The sequence below is a fragment of the Eptesicus fuscus genome, chromosome 6 (assembly GCF_027574615.1).
Source record: "Eptesicus fuscus isolate TK198812 chromosome 6, DD_ASM_mEF_20220401, whole genome shotgun sequence".
NCBI classification, from domain to species: domain Eukaryota; kingdom Metazoa; phylum Chordata; class Mammalia; order Chiroptera; family Vespertilionidae; genus Eptesicus; species Eptesicus fuscus.
The window spans coordinates 81,728,615-81,746,030 of NC_072478.1; the positions used below are offsets into that span (position 1 = coordinate 81,728,615).

The following is a 17,416-nucleotide window of genomic DNA, read 5'->3' on the forward strand; positions in this document are numbered from 1 at the left end:
GAAAGTTCATATGAAGATGGTAGGGTCAAAAGTTGAAAGATGAAGATTACTCAGGAGACAGTGGAGTCTGATCCCCTCCCAACCAGGATTTGTTAGACATCCTCGGTTAGGGATGTGTGGTTCTCAGGACTCCTTGCTTGGGTATTTAAACCAATTGTTTGAATGATGATGAGAACTCAGCACCATCTCCAGCCACTAGTGTTTATAGGAGACTTTGCAGACCAGTTCTGGCCAACCAACCAATAGCAATTGAGTAATTGGTGCGAACTGTAAAAGCAAATGAATGAGGAGGTGATTCTTTTTTTTTTTTTTTTTTTAAATGCATTTTATTGATTTTTTTTTACAGAGAGGAAGGGAGAGGGATAGTTAGAAACATCGATGAGAGAGAAACATTGATCAGCTGCCTCCTGCACAAAATCAGCTGCCTCCTGCACAAAATCAGCTGCCTCCTGCACACCCCATACTGGGGATGTGCCCACAACCAAGGTACATGCCCTTGAACAGAATCGAACCTGGGACCTTTCAGTCTGCAGGCCGATGCTCTATCCACTGAGCCAAACTGGTTAAGGTGAGGAGGTGATTCTTAAATAGCACAGCTATTTGACAGAGAAAGCTAAAGAAATGCTTATTTTCACTGCATGTTATATAATGCTATTCACAACTCCACGTGGGGATATGGGCACTTATACCCTAGGATAAGTGATTATACAAGATAAATATATAGTTCCACTTAGGTTCTGTCCTGGAACAAGTACTCATCTCTCTGAGCTGTAGTCCCTTTGTAAAATACTCATAAAATACCTATCATGCCTACTTCATGTATGAGAAGACAAATTATAGCTGCTACACAAATACAGAGAATTATCCCTATGACTGACCTGTTTTTCATCCCCTATTCCCAAACTGAATGCTAATTTCTTTTTAATTTTTTTTTTAAAAAATTGATTTTAGAGAAGGAAGAAGGAGCGAGGTTGAGGGGGTAGAGATACATTGATCGATTGCCTCCCATATGCTCCCTGACTGGGGATCAAAACCTGCAACCTAGGTATGTGCCCTGACCTGAAATTGAACCTTCAACCTTCTGGTGCATGGGATGACCCTCCAACCAACCGAGTCACACTGGTCAGGGCTGGATGGTGCTCCACTTGACTGCCCTCATCTGTTAGAGCTGCTATCACAGAATACCATAGCCTGGGTGGCTTTTAAGCAACATAAATTTGTTTCTCTCCGTTCGGGAGGTTGGGAAGTCCAAGATTAAGGTGCTGGCAGATTTGGTGTCTGGTGAGGCCTGCTTCCTGGTTTACAGACAGCTGTCTTCCTGCTATGGCCTCACATGGTCCGAAGGGGTAAGGGAGTTCTCCAGGTCTCTTTAATAAGGGCAGTAATCCCATTCATGAGGACTTCACCACATGACGTAGCCACCCCAGAAGCTCCACCTCCAGACGCCATCACATTGGGATTAGGTTTCACATATGAATTGATGGGGAAGGGCACCAGCACGCAGTCTGTAGCACAGGCTTTGCCAGTATATATCTTCATGGATATTTTTTCATTATGCTCTTTGTTACTGTCCTTTGTGTTCTTGTCTGTTACCCATTCATACTTCCTGAGTACACTGAGGGCAAGGGGTGGGCTAAAGATCTTTCTTGTGAGCCCTGGCCAATGCAAATGTTGAATGCGTATTCATGTATCAGGTACTGTGTTGAGCATTTTACATGGAATCTTTTCAACTCCTCACAGCCACCCTATGTGGTACAGATTTATTCCCATTATTTTACATGTAAGAAAATGGAGGCTGTGAGATGTTTACTAGTCTGCCCATAGCTGGTCAGCGAGGATTTGAACCCTGGCTCCTGACTGTGGAGTCCTTTCCCTTAACCCAGTAAGCTCTTCTGCATTACTCTCTATCTTAGGAGAGAGGGATGGTGCTCTGCTGCCTACCTGCCATTGTCACTAACATGTGTCAAGCAACTAGAACTGGCCAGATGGAGGGACCTTGGTGGTCATCTGCTTGAGCCTCCTGAACTTACCTTTGAAGGAACTGAGTTTCTTGTAGAAGTCAAGTGGTTTGCTCAAGGTCTTCCAGCTATTTAGTGATACTAAATGTTTATTTAAAAAATCAATTTTTAGGATCATTATTAAACACCTAATACACATTTAATGAAATCTATTTCCTTTGATTATCCAGAACTGTTCCCTGATTGCAGGGCTCTGAAACCAGTACTTATAAATGCTAGCCCTGGTGGGTGAAATTATAGGGCAGCAATGTGGAATGACACTGCTGCCATCTAGTGGATGACTTTTTAAAAAATCAGTGTATTCTTTAGTGGTTCAGAAGCTACTTCAAAGACAATTATCTGTTCAATAAATGTTCATTGCACACTTCTGTGAAAAAGTCTGTTCAGGCATTGGCTATATTGTGGGGCTGAAATTTGCGACCTGCCTTCATGGAACTTACCTTCTAGGAGAATGTCTCTTTTCCAGGAAGCACAGAATGGTTTGGCTGGTAGATTTAGTTTCTCAAGTAGCTGGGAAACTGTCTTGAGTGGCTTGCTGGGTGGGTTGGAATTCTGGCTTATGATTCCATTGCAGGGGGAGCTAAGGATGTGGTGAATTCTATGGCCCAGATGAGTGGGGGCATTGGCAGGAGACACATACCATTCCATTTAGGATTTTTTCTTCCTTTTCCTTTGGAATCACATTCAGTTACCTGTCTATTCTGAGAGTGGGGTCCTGAGGGCCACGTAGATATCAATTCATTCATTCCTCAAGTGTCCACTAAATGCTTTACTATGGGTCAGGCACCCTCAGGGGACTGGGATAGAAAAGTAGAAAAATGAGACAAGGTCTTTGCTCTTATGACTTTATATTCCAGTAGTCAGTACACAAGGAAAGAGAGGAATAAATAATAATGTTGCATAGTAATAAGGAAATAAAGTGGGAGAGAAGATGGAGGCTCCCTGAGGTAACCCATCTAAAATAATGTCATCAACAAAGGCTGCTCTGAATAGGTAACACTTGAATAGAGACCATAAGGATGAGAAGGAGTGAGCTAAGGGAAAAGTTGGGGTAGTGGTCCATAATTGTGGAACCTGAATGACTGGGTCATAAAATAGAGTAGAGTAGGCTGGGACAGAATGAAAAATATGGAAGTGTTTTGTATTTAATTATAAATGTACTAGAGGCCCGATGCATGAAATTCGTGCAAGAGTAGGCCTTCCTTCCCCTGGCTGCCAGCACCAGCTTCCCTCTGGCACCCGGGACCCGGGCTTCCCTCTGGCCGTAGGTAGGCAGGCACCCAGGACCCAGGCTTCTCTTGCAGCCCGGCTTTGTCTGGAAGGTCATCCGGAAGGACGTCTGGTCTAATTAGCATATTATGCTTTTATTATTATAGATATTTATTAGACATAATGCCAAAGATATTTCTTATTGTGTACTGTAGTTAAAAAAAATGGATATTTATCTAGGGGAAGAGCTTTTCAGGCAGAAGGGACACCAAGTGCAAAAGTTGCGAGACAAGACCGAGATTTGGAGTGCTGGAGGGCAGCGAGGAGCCCAGAGTGGCTGGAGCACAGAGAGGGTGGGTTGGGGTGGGAGGAGGTGAAGTGGGACGGGTGGGCAGGTCACACTGGGTCTTGCAGACCATGGTGGAGGCTAGAGGAAGGCATTGAAGGAGCTGTGAGCACATCTGATTTAGGTTTTAGGGAAGGCATTCTGGATCGGAAGGGGAGGGAGGGATTGGGAATGAAAGCGGGGAGAGCCGTTAGGAGAGGAGTGTAACTGCCTGAGATGATGTGGCTGGTTTAGGGTAGGAGCAGGGATAGAAACCCATCTATCCTGATGTCCCTGCTGATAATAACGGAACACTTCCTGGTTTTCAAATTGCTTGCATCCTTTAGCTCATTTTATCTTTGAAACAGCTCTGCTCAGAGCAAGGGCAGATATTTTCATTTCCACCCTCCAGGTGTGGGGAAGAGGCCCAGAGAGGCACGGACTTGAGCTGGTCTCACCAGCTAGACAAGGATAGAGCTGCAGCTCCAACCCAGGCATTTGCTCTGCCAGCTCTCTGCCTGATGCTGGGCGCTGCTGTTTTTCTCAGAGGACTTTTCTTCTGGCTCCTTCATCCTGCCTGACTGCAGGAGGCACTTTGCCGATTGTCAGAATGACCCTTTTCCCAGTTGCAGTCTCAGTTGGCTGCGAGGACATCAGAGCTGTGTATAGTCAGGGAAGACAGTGTAGGGAGGCGGTACTCCCTAGTGGTTCAAAGGCAATCAAGAGTCTTGGAGGCCCATCAACCAGGACAGAAGTCCCAGCTCTGCCCTGTACTTCATTTTCCTCTTGTAAATTAGAGGTAAAGATAATACCTTCTTTTTAGGAATTTCATGAGTATTAAATAACTAGAATTAATGAGGTTTGAATAAGGTAGCATATGTATAGGTATGGGCACAGCGCCTGGCACAAAGTTAAGTGCTCAGCTAACCATTATCATTATTCTTATTTCTGTTTGATTTGTTTTTAAAAACTGTCTTCAGAGATTTTTCTGGCCTGCTTGTTGAATGTTCTCCTTAGGAGGTGACTTGATTTTTCTCCGAAATTCCATCCTGTTTGTAGGCAGACAGTCAAGTGGACCTGGTCCGGCAGCATTTCTATGAAGTCTCCCTGGAGTATGTCTTCAAGGTGCAGGAAGTCCAAGAGAGGAAGATGTTTGAGTTCGTGGAGCCTGTAAGTAAATGCTTTCATCCACATCCCTTATTCCAGTTACTTAGGTGGCAAACGATCTAAGCTATTGATGAAGCGGTTGCCCAGCCCTGATGCTGGGCCTTCTGGTAAAGAACAGAGCTTTCTCAGTCTGGCCTCCCTGGGTTTTTCCTGTGGTCATTCCCATACAACTCCAGGTACGGTGGTAGTGCATTCTTCTAGCCACCCTGGATGGTCCTGTCTGGTTTGCAGGTGGAATTAGTGACAATAAGAGAGGAGTGGAGTTTTCATCTTGCCAATCAATAGTGATTACACTTTCCTCCTCCCTCCCCCATTCCTGTCTCCCTCAAATAATCCAAAGGTAGTAGTAACCCATGAAATAGGAGACTGTACAGACCTTTCTCCTTTGTCTCCTGAGTTCAAAGCACCTCTTCATCCCACTGATACATTAAAAGATGCTTTATAGTGTGATTTCTCACTCTATTTGTTATAACCAGAGTCACAGGATGCACTGTGGTGGGATTTATACGGGGGCAGTGTCTCCGTGGCCATGAAAGGTTGTAGTGTGGGAACAAGTCTGGCTTTGGTTTAGGCCACCCCATCGTGGTTGTAGTGACATGCATGAAGCTGCCCCACCCCACCCTGGCACCGTTCAGAAGGCTTCATAGAAACACCAGAAGATCATAAGGGTCTCAATTCAAAACTCTTTCAGATCTTGCATTTTTCAGTCAAAATGCAGCTTCTGATTTAGACCCAAGCCTGGGATCTCTATCCACGTAAGATTCTTATCGACGTAGAGTTAAGAAAGAGTAATTCTCTTAAGCAAATAAGAACAAAATGATAAGAAACGGAAAGAAAATGACTATTTTTTTTAAGTAAAGAGTGTTTTGTACCCCATGTCTAATTTACAAACTTTTGGGATGCTTTTTAGGCATGTAGACTTGCTGATAGTTTTTTCAAGGCTCCAGATGGCTTTGGAATTTGATGCTGACATCTTTTACTCTACTGGAATTTCACTTGCGGCCACCTTGTCTGGCAAAGTTTTAAAAATCCCTAATTACTTCAGTCTTCTTATCTGAATATTGGAAACTTTAGAGCCAGCTTCCTATTTAGCAGTGGTCTCTGCCACAGTGGGGTGTGCCAGGTGGGAGAAGCCATCTGTCAGAGAAAGCGAGCTTGTTGGTTTCCCTGCTTAGGGCACAGAGGTGTGAAAGCCAGGCTTTCCAATCAGTGGTTTACCGAAGACTGTTTCCTGTGGTCGGCAGGAATGAAAATGCTCTCTCAGAATTTGCCTTTGGCATTTTTCTTTGCTTTTACTAGAATTTCTAGTGGGGAAAAAAACACATTGCGATTCTAATCATCCTTATGTTATGTATAATATGCTGATTAATATTACTCTGTAGTTGCCTAATTTGGATGAGTTGCATTTTAATTGGCCCATCCTACATTTTGGAGCTTAGTTTTTTTTGTCCACTTTGATCTCTCAGTAGGTATTCCTAGTGAATCAGATATTGTATCTTTTAGCCATTGCTGATTGACAAATAACCACAAAAACCTCATACAAGAATAGGGTTTTATTTTTTATATCTATGTAGGGTTCATCCAGTCTAGGCTAGGCTCAGCTGGGTGAGTCTGCTGATTTAGGTGGGCTTTCCTCCTCTTCCTCCTTCTTCTCCTTCTCCTCCTCCTTTTCCTGTTTGTTTGTCTCTCTCTCCCCCAAGAAATCTACAAGGTTTTATCCTTCCATGTACTGGTATTCTGCTGTAGTATATCAGTTCTTGAGTCTTTTGAGAGGCAGTATAGCATCATTGTTAAGCGCTCTAGAGCCAGACTGCCTAGATTTAAATCCCAACTCAGCCATTTTCTAGCTGTGTGTTCTTGGGGGAAGTTATTTGTTCCTCTGAGCCTCAGTTCTCTCATCTGCAAAATGGGTAAATAATACCACCTTAACCATATAAAGCTGTTATGAGGATTAACTGAGTTTGTCCATGTAAGATGCTTAGAACAGAGCTAACCTAATTAGCACACAATTTTATATATTTATTGTATAATTATTAATTAGCATGTAATTAATTATTTTTATTTTCAAAAAATATATTTTTATTAATTTCAGAGAGGAAGGAAAAGGGAGAGAGAGATGGAAATATCAATGACGAGAATCATTGATTGGCTGCCTCCTGCATGCCCCCTACTGAGGATTGAGCCTGCAACCCGGGTATGTGCCCTTGACTGGAATCGAACCCGGGACCCTTCAGTCCGCAGGCCGATGCTCTACCACTGAGCCAAACCAGCTAGGGCAGTTAGTTCATTATTTTTTAGTAAATCTAAAAGCATTTATTTACTGATTACCATAGGAAATGCTGAAGACCCAGCAGTGTGTGTGAAGAGCTCACAGCCTCACTGGGGAAGCAAGATGCATACAGAAGAGGGATTGCCAAGGCAGCAGGCAGTTCAGTGCCAGGTTGGACAGGATGGATGGTATAGAAGTGCCAGAACAGTTGAAAGAGTAGAAAACCATTGTGGTTTGCAGGTGTTCCTTAAGTCATAAAGGTGAGGCACCTGGAAACCTAATGGAAAAAATAATTCTGGTCTCATGTTAGATTGAAGAGACTTGCCCACATTAAATTAAATGGGTCGGTTGAGAGGCTGGGTATAGGATGCAGATGTTGAACCTTCACTTTTCTACAGGAGTTCTTGTTTGTGAATACACCAGCTTCCAGACAGGCCAGTGGTTTCAGGAGCTGTGGAGAAGAGGGAGAAGAGACTCATGGAAGGAAAATGCCACTGGCAAGATCGGTGGTCCTCAAAGTCTTAGAAATACAAATTCTCAGGCTCCACCCAAGCCCAAAATTGGCAGGTGGGGCCCAGTAATCTGTATTTTAGTAAGTCCTTTAGATGATTCTGCTGCATATTAAAGTTTGAGCCACTGGCCTACATTGTACAAAAGAACATGAAATAACAATTGATACTGGCTGAAACTGTGTGACCTGTGCCGGTATCACATACATTACCTACATTGTCATCCAGTCCTTATAATATCTGGGAGGGTAGGTACTATTTTTATATCTGTTTTCAGATGAAGGAATGGAAGCACATTTATTTACGTCTTCAAGGTCACATTTAGTAAATGGGTTGGTATTTATAGTTTGAATTGGTTGCAATGAAAGGACTCTTCTAACCACTCAAGGAGCTCCCATGCCCATTGACTGTGTTCATTTGTTTCTTAGAAAGTAACTTCATGTACCAGGATGTTATTGACCTTCAGAAAAAGAAACAAAATTTTAGTGTTCCAAGGAAGAAAAATCAGACTTCTGGGGTCTGAAGTATACATACATCTTTTGGTGTGTGTGCACCCTGGAAGCCTTCATTTTCTTGTTGAGGTACTAAATGTTCTGGACATTTGCATCACAGATTATGATGTACTGACTTCATGAAGGTGAAGCCCTGCTCCGTCTGTTCACCAAGTTTTCATAATTGAAGGCTACCCAGTGCTACAGAGAACTCATTCTCACGTGTCAGACGCTGCATCCTCTTGAGTTCCACCTCCTGAGTGTTCTCGGTGCTGTGCCTTCCTATCATTTCTCACTGCTCCTGCCCCATGGCAGGTCTTTGTTCTTTCTCTTTGGTCTGTTGCATCCTGTCCTGTTCCCCCTTCTTCAGTCTGGCCTGGACCCTGTTAACACAGTGCATCTTCTAACACATTGGTGTGATTATCTCTCTTGCTGAGCAGCTCCTGCTGGCACTCGTGTGCTAATCTCAGCCCATTTCATAGATGATCTCAGTGTGTACACAACCCAGTGTAGGTAGCATTATTGTTCTCCTGTAAAAGATGAGCTAAAGGCAGTTACATGACCTACCCAGCCCAGCTTTTCATCATACTACTGTCTGTCCTTTGTTGTATGAATGAATGCTTCTTGGCAGCTACAGTAGTTTGCTGGGTTTCCTGTAGACAGGTACCACAACCAGATATCTTAGAGCAACAGAAATGTAATGAATGCCTCATAGTGTAAAAGGCAAGAAGTCTAAGGTCAAGGTGTCGATAGGGCATGTTCCCTCTGAAACCTGCAGGGAAATGATCCTTTCTTTCCTCTTCCCAGTTTCTGGTGGTTTGCTGGCAGTATTTGTCATTCCTCAAATTAAAGAAGCATCTGTCCTATCCCTCATCTTCCCTGTGAGTTTCTGTGTCCAATTTCTCTGTGTCCCTTTTGTAAGGATACCAGTCATTTTAGATTAAGGCCTAATGGCTTCATTTTAACTTGATTACCTCTGTAAAGGCCCCGTTTCTAAATAAAATCACATTTTGAGGTATGGCACTCAGGACTTAAACATATCTTTTGGCTGGAGGGGCAGGGTTGTAGCAGGTGAGGACACAATTTAACCCATAACAGTAGCTCTATTCTATGAATGGAAACAACCTAAAGTTATCAGATAGTCCGGAGTGATGCAGCCCACTAAAATGAAGGAGTTACATTTTTGCTTATTTAAAAATAAATAAATTAGATCAATGTTGTCAGCTAGGAATGGATTTTTTTTAACAGGTATTTCCTAAGAAACACAACGATGGAGGTGCAGGCAAAGGGAGGTGGGGAAGGTCTTGGTTGTGCTGTGACTGTTCAGGGAGGAGCCTGGGTGGCCATACTGGCTTCTTTTGTCTGACAAGCAGGTGAGGCTGCAGCACGCTCTTCCTCTGTGTGTTTGAGTAGAAACATTTCTTTGAGGCAGACAGATCTTTCCGTCTCTGGAGTCCTTCTCCGGGCCTCGCCTGGCACCCCGAGGAATGGACTTTGATTTCCCACCGGGTAACAGGTTCAAGGTTCATATGGTTTATGGGAAGGATATGTCAGCAGGTGGGGTAAAGAGAAAAGATGCTACATGGGGGATAAAGAAGGGAAAATGGGCCAAAGGTAGCAATGTCTACGGAATCGCTTTCCATAGAAAAATGGATGATCAGGTATGATACCAAAGGAAGTGAAAACCAAAGTAAATATAAGTAACTCTGCCTTTGGAGCGCTTGTGTGTGTGCCCGGGTGGCATCTTAGTGAGCTGTTTGAGATATTTAATTACTCTGCTCAAGAGAGGCTTTGTTGACTTTAAGGGAAGGATAAATCAGAGTTAATAGGAGGAATGACCTTAGAACTAGCTGCTTATCTTCTGCTTTATTCTCCTGTAGGGAATAGTTCAGTGCCTTGGAAAAGTGATGGGCACAGCATTCAAGGACAGCAGGGAGGGAAGAGCCAGAACAGTTTTCATTGTGAAAACCGACACTAGGTTTGTCATCTGAGCCCCTTCTTGTATATTACTGGAGCCATCTAGAAGGAAAAGTATGGGCCTTCTCAAAAAAGTATTCTACATAGAGTAAGTCCAAAGGCTTGGTCATCCTTGAAGCAAGCGTTTATCATTAGTCTTTGGTGACTCTATGTACCTTACCGCCCATTCATTGACTTAGGGATCTGTCTGTGGTGCCACTAGATGAATTTTTTACAGCCACAGGATCCAGCAATGCCTGCTCCCCCTCCTTCCATGAGGATCTCAGGGGATGGGTGATGCAGGGGCAGAGGCAGTGGAAAGTCAAGGTACCACATTGTTGTAAGCTGGATTTTGTCTGACTTCCTAGTACAGAGATCTTTGATAAACTGGGCTGGGCCTGTGGCTCAGCCCAAAGACAGGTCTTTCCTCTGATCTCAGTTAGCGTTGCACATACCTTGGTGCTTTCCATTTCTGTCACAAGCATGGTGGGAGAGTAGTAGTGTGGAATGAGTTCCCCCATTATTAGGGCTGACTCTCAGAAAAGGAGATTTAGGTGAAAATAAGTGAGACCACAGTTAATAGGTAAAGGTATCTTCATTTAGGGACAGAAAAACTGAACACAACATAAAGTAAAGCAACTGTGTCTGATGTAACATGTGGTAGAGGCAGATCAGAGAGGTCAGAGTGGACCATTTAGAACATGTGAGTCGGCATTGAAGTTCCAGTTAGAACGGGTATGGTCCCCAAATTCAGTAGAACTGAGCCTAGGATAGAGGCGAAGTTCTGGTTCTTCTAAACCTTGTTCAAGCTCTGACTATAATCCTTTTTCAGATTGAGGTTTGGAACTGAGGCAAGATGCATAGAACTCGGGGAGGGCCCAGGGCAGCCTTGAGGCTTGCACCTAGGCTCAGAGAAAAGACCGAAGGGACGTTTATTCCGCTGGAGGAGGGAAGGCTGGTAGGAGCCCAGGGCAAGGACATTAATAGTTTTTAAGTATATGAAGGCCTCTTATAAGAATTTTAGTGGACAGATGTTTGCACTCTTCACTAAAGACAAGACTAAACAACGAATGGGTTTACCTTTAGCCCAAGGCAATTTAAATGAGAATTTAGGGAAACCTTCGTACCTGAAAATGTGGGAACATGGGAGCATTTTAATAAAGGAATCCATAGTGCTTACTTTTGAATAGTTGAGGGAAAGCTGAGAAGCACACTTGAGCTGAAGTCTGACCTGGATGATTTTTTTTGGTTTGACTTTGCCTGTTAGACTTCAGACTCAGAATATACCAGCTTCCTTTTCTTTCTTGTTGGTTATCAATGTAACCACAAACTTCTGCACAGTAACCTGGTATTACAAGCGTATTAGGAGAAGACAGACTTGGAGCTCTGGTCTTTACTTTTCTGACAAAATGTTTATCTTAAGAGGTGGTGAGGCTCACAGGGTAAGAGCTTGGGTGTTGGTGTCAAGGAGATCTGGCTTCAAATCTCGGCTGCCACTTACTGTGTGTTTTGGGGCAAGTTACTTGACCTCTCTGAGACTACCTCCTCATTATGAAAATGAAGATAACAGTGGTACGTACCTAATAGGTTGCTGTGAGTGCTCAGTACAGTGCACATAAAGTTACTGTGTCTCGAGTACAAATAGTGTTCAGTAAGTGATAGCCATTTTATTACTTTATTCTAGATTTTCAACCGGGGTTGGGAACTCAGATACAACTACATAATAACCTCTTTGGCCTACTTATGTGGTGAACTCTGCCTTTCTACCTCATTGCAGCTACTGGCATTCTTGCAAGGACTTTTCACTTTCTATCACCACGGTTATGAACTGGCCAAGGATTTCAGCGACTTCAAGATGCAGCTGACCATTAGCATACAGAACGTGAGTGGGCAAAGGGACAGACTTCCTTTCCTCAGTTAAGGAAAGGAAAAAACAAATTATGGTTCTGGTTGCATAGAGAGCACTTATCTGGGATGGAATGCAGGTAAGGGGGAAGGGTCGGTCTTGTTTGGTTCAAAGGGCAGATGGGGGCAAGCTTTTCTAGGGTCTTGGTGGCCACAGATTAGAACATCATCCTATTCTCTATTATTCCAAAGCACTATTTATGTTTTCGGAAGTGCTGCTGCTGATTATGTTTTAAATCTGTCGCACCAGAGTCAGGATTTCCTTTGGCAGTGGAAGGCCCAGCCCAGCCCAGCCCAGCCCAGCCCTGCCCTGCCCTGCCTAGCCCCCTTCTGTGCATCTAGCTGCCTGGCCACAGGAGACCTTGGAGTGTGTGTGTGTGTGTGTGTGTGTGTGTGTGTGTGTGTGTTTAGGAGTGGGGGTGGGGCACACATGCTGACCTCCAGCTCAAAGGATGTGCTCTTGTTCAACTCTTAGTAAGGCTGAGAGGAAATCCAAGTCAGTGTGGTTTACACAGCGGGGCCTCTTTGTGCTCAGAATCCTGCCTAAGGCTCTTTGGTTAGCAGTTCCTGGGGCCCGAGACCCCTTCTTAATTACGTCTGACCATGTTAGTATGTACATTGTCTTTGTCTCCAGAGGATCCTATGCAGAAAAGAAACCAAATGCATCCATGTGGGTTGTATTGCATGGCTTTTGGAAGCCTGCAGCTCTCTCTGACAGGAAGTTGCAGAGTCTGGGAAAAGGTTTCACAAAGCATGGCTTCCCCTTTGGCTGGCTTCCTCAGAGGGCCAACGGAAGTGGAGATTTACACGTAGCAGGTTTACAGGGAGCAGTGTTGGCAGAAATACTTGTTAGAGAGTGAAGTCCCTGCAGGAGAGGTTGAGCTGAGAAGCAGTTGAGGCGGAGGCCTCAGTCCGTGCCCTGGGTGCCCTGGAGCTGGGATGGCCTTTGGAGCCATGGGAATAGAAGCAAGGGGATCTTCCCCTTTTGTCCCCAGACTAGTCATTGGGTGGGTACAGGCTGCCCTGGGGAAGGGAGTATCCCTCAGTGAGGCAGCTCCCTTTGGAGGAGGGAACCATCTGAGATATCAGCCACCAACATTGCCTGCAGCTGGAGGATGAGCCCCTCAGGCCTGAGGGGAGCTGGGGCATGCCCTCCTGTGGAGCAGAATCACCTTGGATGCTCATTTCAAATACACATATCTGGGTCCAGAGGTACTCATTTCATCTTTAGGAGTGAGGCCTGGGCATTTACATTTCCTCCAAGTTCCTTATGTGATTTTGATGGTCCTTAGAGTTTGAGAGACAATCTGGTAGAGAACCTTAAGGCTAAAGTATACTTCTTGAATATTTGCCTAATTCTTAGATGGCTCACTTTAGAGCTAAATTATCTGATTTTTAGATAAAAGAATTCTATTGGTTGATGTTCTGAATTGTTAGAGGTGAGGATAGGGTTTTATTTCTTTGATTTGAATATAATTCCTTTCATCCTAGACAAGAAATCGCTTTGAAGGCACCAGGTCAGAAGTGGAATCACTGATGAAAAAAATGAAGGAGAATCCCCTTGAGCACAAGACCATCAGTCCCTACACCATGGAAGGTTACCTCTACGTTCAGGAGAAACGTGAGTGCCTGTGGCGACCAACAGCTTGGGGTGTGCTCCTGCTTTTTGCCCACAAGGTGAAGGGTGTGTCCAGTGGTGCCTGGCCAAAAGTTTTGTAAACACAGGTTTGGGTGAATGAGAGTATTTTCATAGTTCAGTTTCCTAGGGGAAGGGTGGTGTCCACAAGTCTTGTCTACAGCCAAGGGACATGTTCTGTTTTCTTTATAACTGGAATGCATTGAGGTTCCGTGGTGCTTCTTTTCTCCCTCATGTCTCTCGACTCTTGAGGTGCCTGTCCCCTTAGTTTAGCTTTAAACACCATACCTTTGGCATGGAAGACTTGGGAAAATCTTGCCTGGTAGACCTAACTGTCCATTAGCAGTCATATCCTTTGGTGGACTTACTATTTAGTGATTTTGTTTTCATTTGAGACTTGTTTCAGCAAGGCCCAGACAACCATGGTGCTTTCCCTCTTCTCCTCAAGTCATCCCAACACTTATATTTTATTTAAAAAATATATTTTATTGATTTTTTACAGAGAGGAAGGGAGAGGGACAGAGAGCTAGAAACATCGATGAGAGAGAAACATCGACCAGCTGCCTCCTGCACACCCCCTACTGGGGATGTGCCCGCAACCAATGTACATGCCTTTGACCAGAATCGAACCTGGGACCCTTCAGTCCGCAGAACGATGCTCTATCCACTGAGCCAAACCGGTTTCGGCCCAACACTTATATTTTATGATAAATAGAAACAAGAGCTCATTCCCAGAGCCAGGAAGAAGACTCATCATTGCTTTACTGGTATGATGTCAGGAAAGAAATGCCAGGTGCTGGTGATACGGAGTTTTCAGTGATGACTCTCAAATTCATGCCCTAGGCCTAGGGGAAGGCTTTATGACTGATGAGGCTGTGCACTCCCAGGCTTGATTCATGCAAGCAATACTAGGGGGAAAAGATAGCAGATTGTTTTCTTTAATGAATAGCTTTTCTCCTAGTCTCCTACTCCTGCTTTCTTGGCTGGACACATTACTTCTCCCAGATTTTTCCCGGTTTTGTGCTTTTATGTCCTTCTGTTGATTTTGGGTTAGACAGACGTCTTCATCCTGCAAGCTTCCTGATGGAGCAGAAATAGAACACTTGGTTTCAGTGATTATTCTGTTCAGTGATTACTAAACATTTGCATGGGCTTAAAATTGTTTCCTGTGGACAATAAGGGCAGTAGTGTGGTTGGAGGTTCGAGCATTGGTTGTGATAAGAATTTCATGTCCCTTATTCTTACAGGGACGAGCTTGTTGAGGTTTGTAGGAAACAAGCTACTTTAGTTCTGTGTTTCATATATACCTTATGTAAGGGGATGCCTTGTTTGCCCAGTGAGAAGATCTATCCCCCCAAATTTAAGGTGAACTTGAAAATATAAATTCTTAGGACTGCAAAAATATAGTCCAATGTCTACTTATAATGATTAATTTATTAATATTATTCACTTACATAGGTAAAATTAGTATTGCATTTTTGCACTCTCACATTACATTGTACAATTTTATTCAAACACTTCACATGCTCTTTCAGCATTAATGTCTTGATTATCATTGGATCCACGTTTTATTTCTCTTAACACAGTAGCCCAGAGCATATCATTGGGATACATCTTTATTTTTTCTTGGGAAGTTTTTGTAACATTATTTGAAGTAATGCAAAACTTAAAGAAGGTTTCAAGAATATTGTGAAGAACAACTGTATGACCTTTACCCTGATGCATGAATTTTTTTTTTTTTTTTTGTTTTTTTTTTGTTTTAAAAATATATTTTATTGATTTTTTACAGAGAGGAAGGGAGAGGGATAGAGAGTTAGAAACATCGATGAGAGAGAAACATCGATCAGCTGCTTCCTGCACACCTCCTACTGGGGATGTGCCCGCAACCAAGGTACATGCCCTTGACCGGAATCGAACCTGGGACCCTTGAGTCCGCAGGCCGACGCTCTATCCACTGAGCCAAACCGGCCAGGGCAGGCTCACTTTTTTTGTTGTTGTTGTTAATCCTCACCTGATGATATTTTTTCCCATTGATTTTTATTTTTATTTTTTTTCTTTTTTATTTTTTTTATTTATTTATTTTTTAAATTTCTTTATTGATTAAGGTGTCACATATTTGTCCTCATCCCCCCATTCCCATCCCATCCCTCTCCCCATGCATGCCCCAATCCACTGTTGAACTTAACCGTTGGATAGCCTTTTATGCATGCATACAGGTCCTTTGGTTGAACTCTCCCCCTCCCCCCACCCTCCCCCTACCCTCCCCTATCCTCCCTCTGAGGCCCGATAGTCCGATCGATGCCTCCTTGCTTCTGGTTCTGTTCTTGTTCCTCAGTCTATGTTGTTCATCATTTCCCCTAGATGAGCGAGATCATATGTCACTAGATATATACTAATAAGAACTGAATGTGAGACGAGCAATAATAGTTATGCTGACAGGCAAATGAATCAATCTGTAGCGAGCTTCCCCCTGGACCAACAGTTCTTTTGAGACCCAATTTCAATGTCCAGTAGTTCCTTATGTGTACATGTCAGCACTGACCCCTCAGCTCTGGATGGTGGACAAATGGTGGTAATGGAGGTCCGACTCCCTCTGGTTTGGTCTCGGCCGAACCCAGGGGCACGGCGTCACCCGGACTAAGGGGCACGTGGCCTCACCCATACCCAAGGGGCGCGTGGTCTCACCCGGGCCTGGGACCCAGCCTCACCCGGATGGATCCAGGGGCGCACGGCCTCACCCAGACCCAGGATCTGGCTTCACCCGTACCCAGGGACGCTTGGCCTCTCCCAGACCCAGGGGCACGTGGCCTCACCCGGGCTTAGTTGCACAAGGCCTCACCTGGATCCAGGGACACATGGTCTCTCCCGGACCCAGGGACGCTTGGCCTCTCCCAGACCCAGGGCCACTTGGGCTCACCCGGGCCTAGGTGATGCATGAATTTTTATCATTTTCCCATAGTTATATCATTCTTTCTCTGTATGGGTGTGTGTGTGTGTGTGTGTACATCATAGTCACAGATACATATACAATTTTAATTTTTTCTGAACCATTTGAGAACAGGTTGCATATACCATGCTCTTACTTCAGTGTATATTTTCTAAAAATAAGGATATTCTTTTATGTAACTATAGTTATCATATGCAGGAAATTTAACATTGATAAGACAGTTAATATAAATAATACTGTCTATTCCAATTTTGTCAGTTGTCCCCATATAAATACCTTTACACAGTGTTTTGTTTTTCTCCAGGGCAGGAGCTCATACTGTGGTTAGTTGTTATGACTTTAGTCTCCTTTATCTGGAACACTTCCTCAGCTTTTCTTTGTCCTTTATGACATGACATTTTTGAAGAATATATGTAATTCTTCAGTGTGGGTTCAGCTAATGTTTCCTCAAGATTAGATTCAGATTATGTGTCCCTGGTTATATCCTACACAGGTAACACTGTGTTCTCCTCTGTGGCCATCTGCCCCTCAGTGGTGATGTAAATTTTGATCACCCATTCGAGGTACTGTCTGGTTTCTTCCCTGTATAGTCACTGTTTTTCCCTTGTAACTAATTAGCAGTCTGTGGGGAAATAGCTTAAGACCACGTCAATATCCCCACCCCTGTCCCTCATAGACTCAGCTTCCACTGAAAATCCTGCCTGAACTGATCTTTACTATGATGGTTGCAAAATGGTGATTTCTCAGCTCTCCTACTCCTCCACATTTATCAGTTGCCATTTAGTATATTGTAAGGAAGTGACCTCACTTTGCCTCTCTCTCCCTCCTTCCCTTTGTCTTTCCCTCCCCCTTCCTCCTTTTCTCCTTTACTATCTATCTATCCACCCACCCATCCCTCCACCCATCCACCCACCAATCCATCTGCCCATTCACCCATCTATCTTCTATTGTCAGTATGGAATCATGGATTCCCATTTTATTCAT

The 17,416-nt window shown here is 43.9% G+C and overlaps 1 protein-coding gene across 2 annotated transcripts in view; it reads left to right on the forward strand.

The window, feature by feature from the left end:
- ARHGAP26 (Rho GTPase activating protein 26) overlaps positions 1-17,416 on the forward strand; it is a 408,401-nt gene that overhangs the window by 115,681 nt on the left and 275,304 nt on the right. For both annotated transcript variants that reach the window (XM_054717998.1, XM_008140911.3), the window contains exons 6-8: positions 4,612-4,722; positions 11,722-11,826; positions 13,341-13,470. In XM_054717998.1, the coding sequence (XP_054573973.1) occupies positions 4,612-4,722; positions 11,722-11,826; positions 13,341-13,470 (346 nt within the window). The remainder of the gene's footprint in view (positions 1-4,611; positions 4,723-11,721; positions 11,827-13,340; positions 13,471-17,416) is intronic.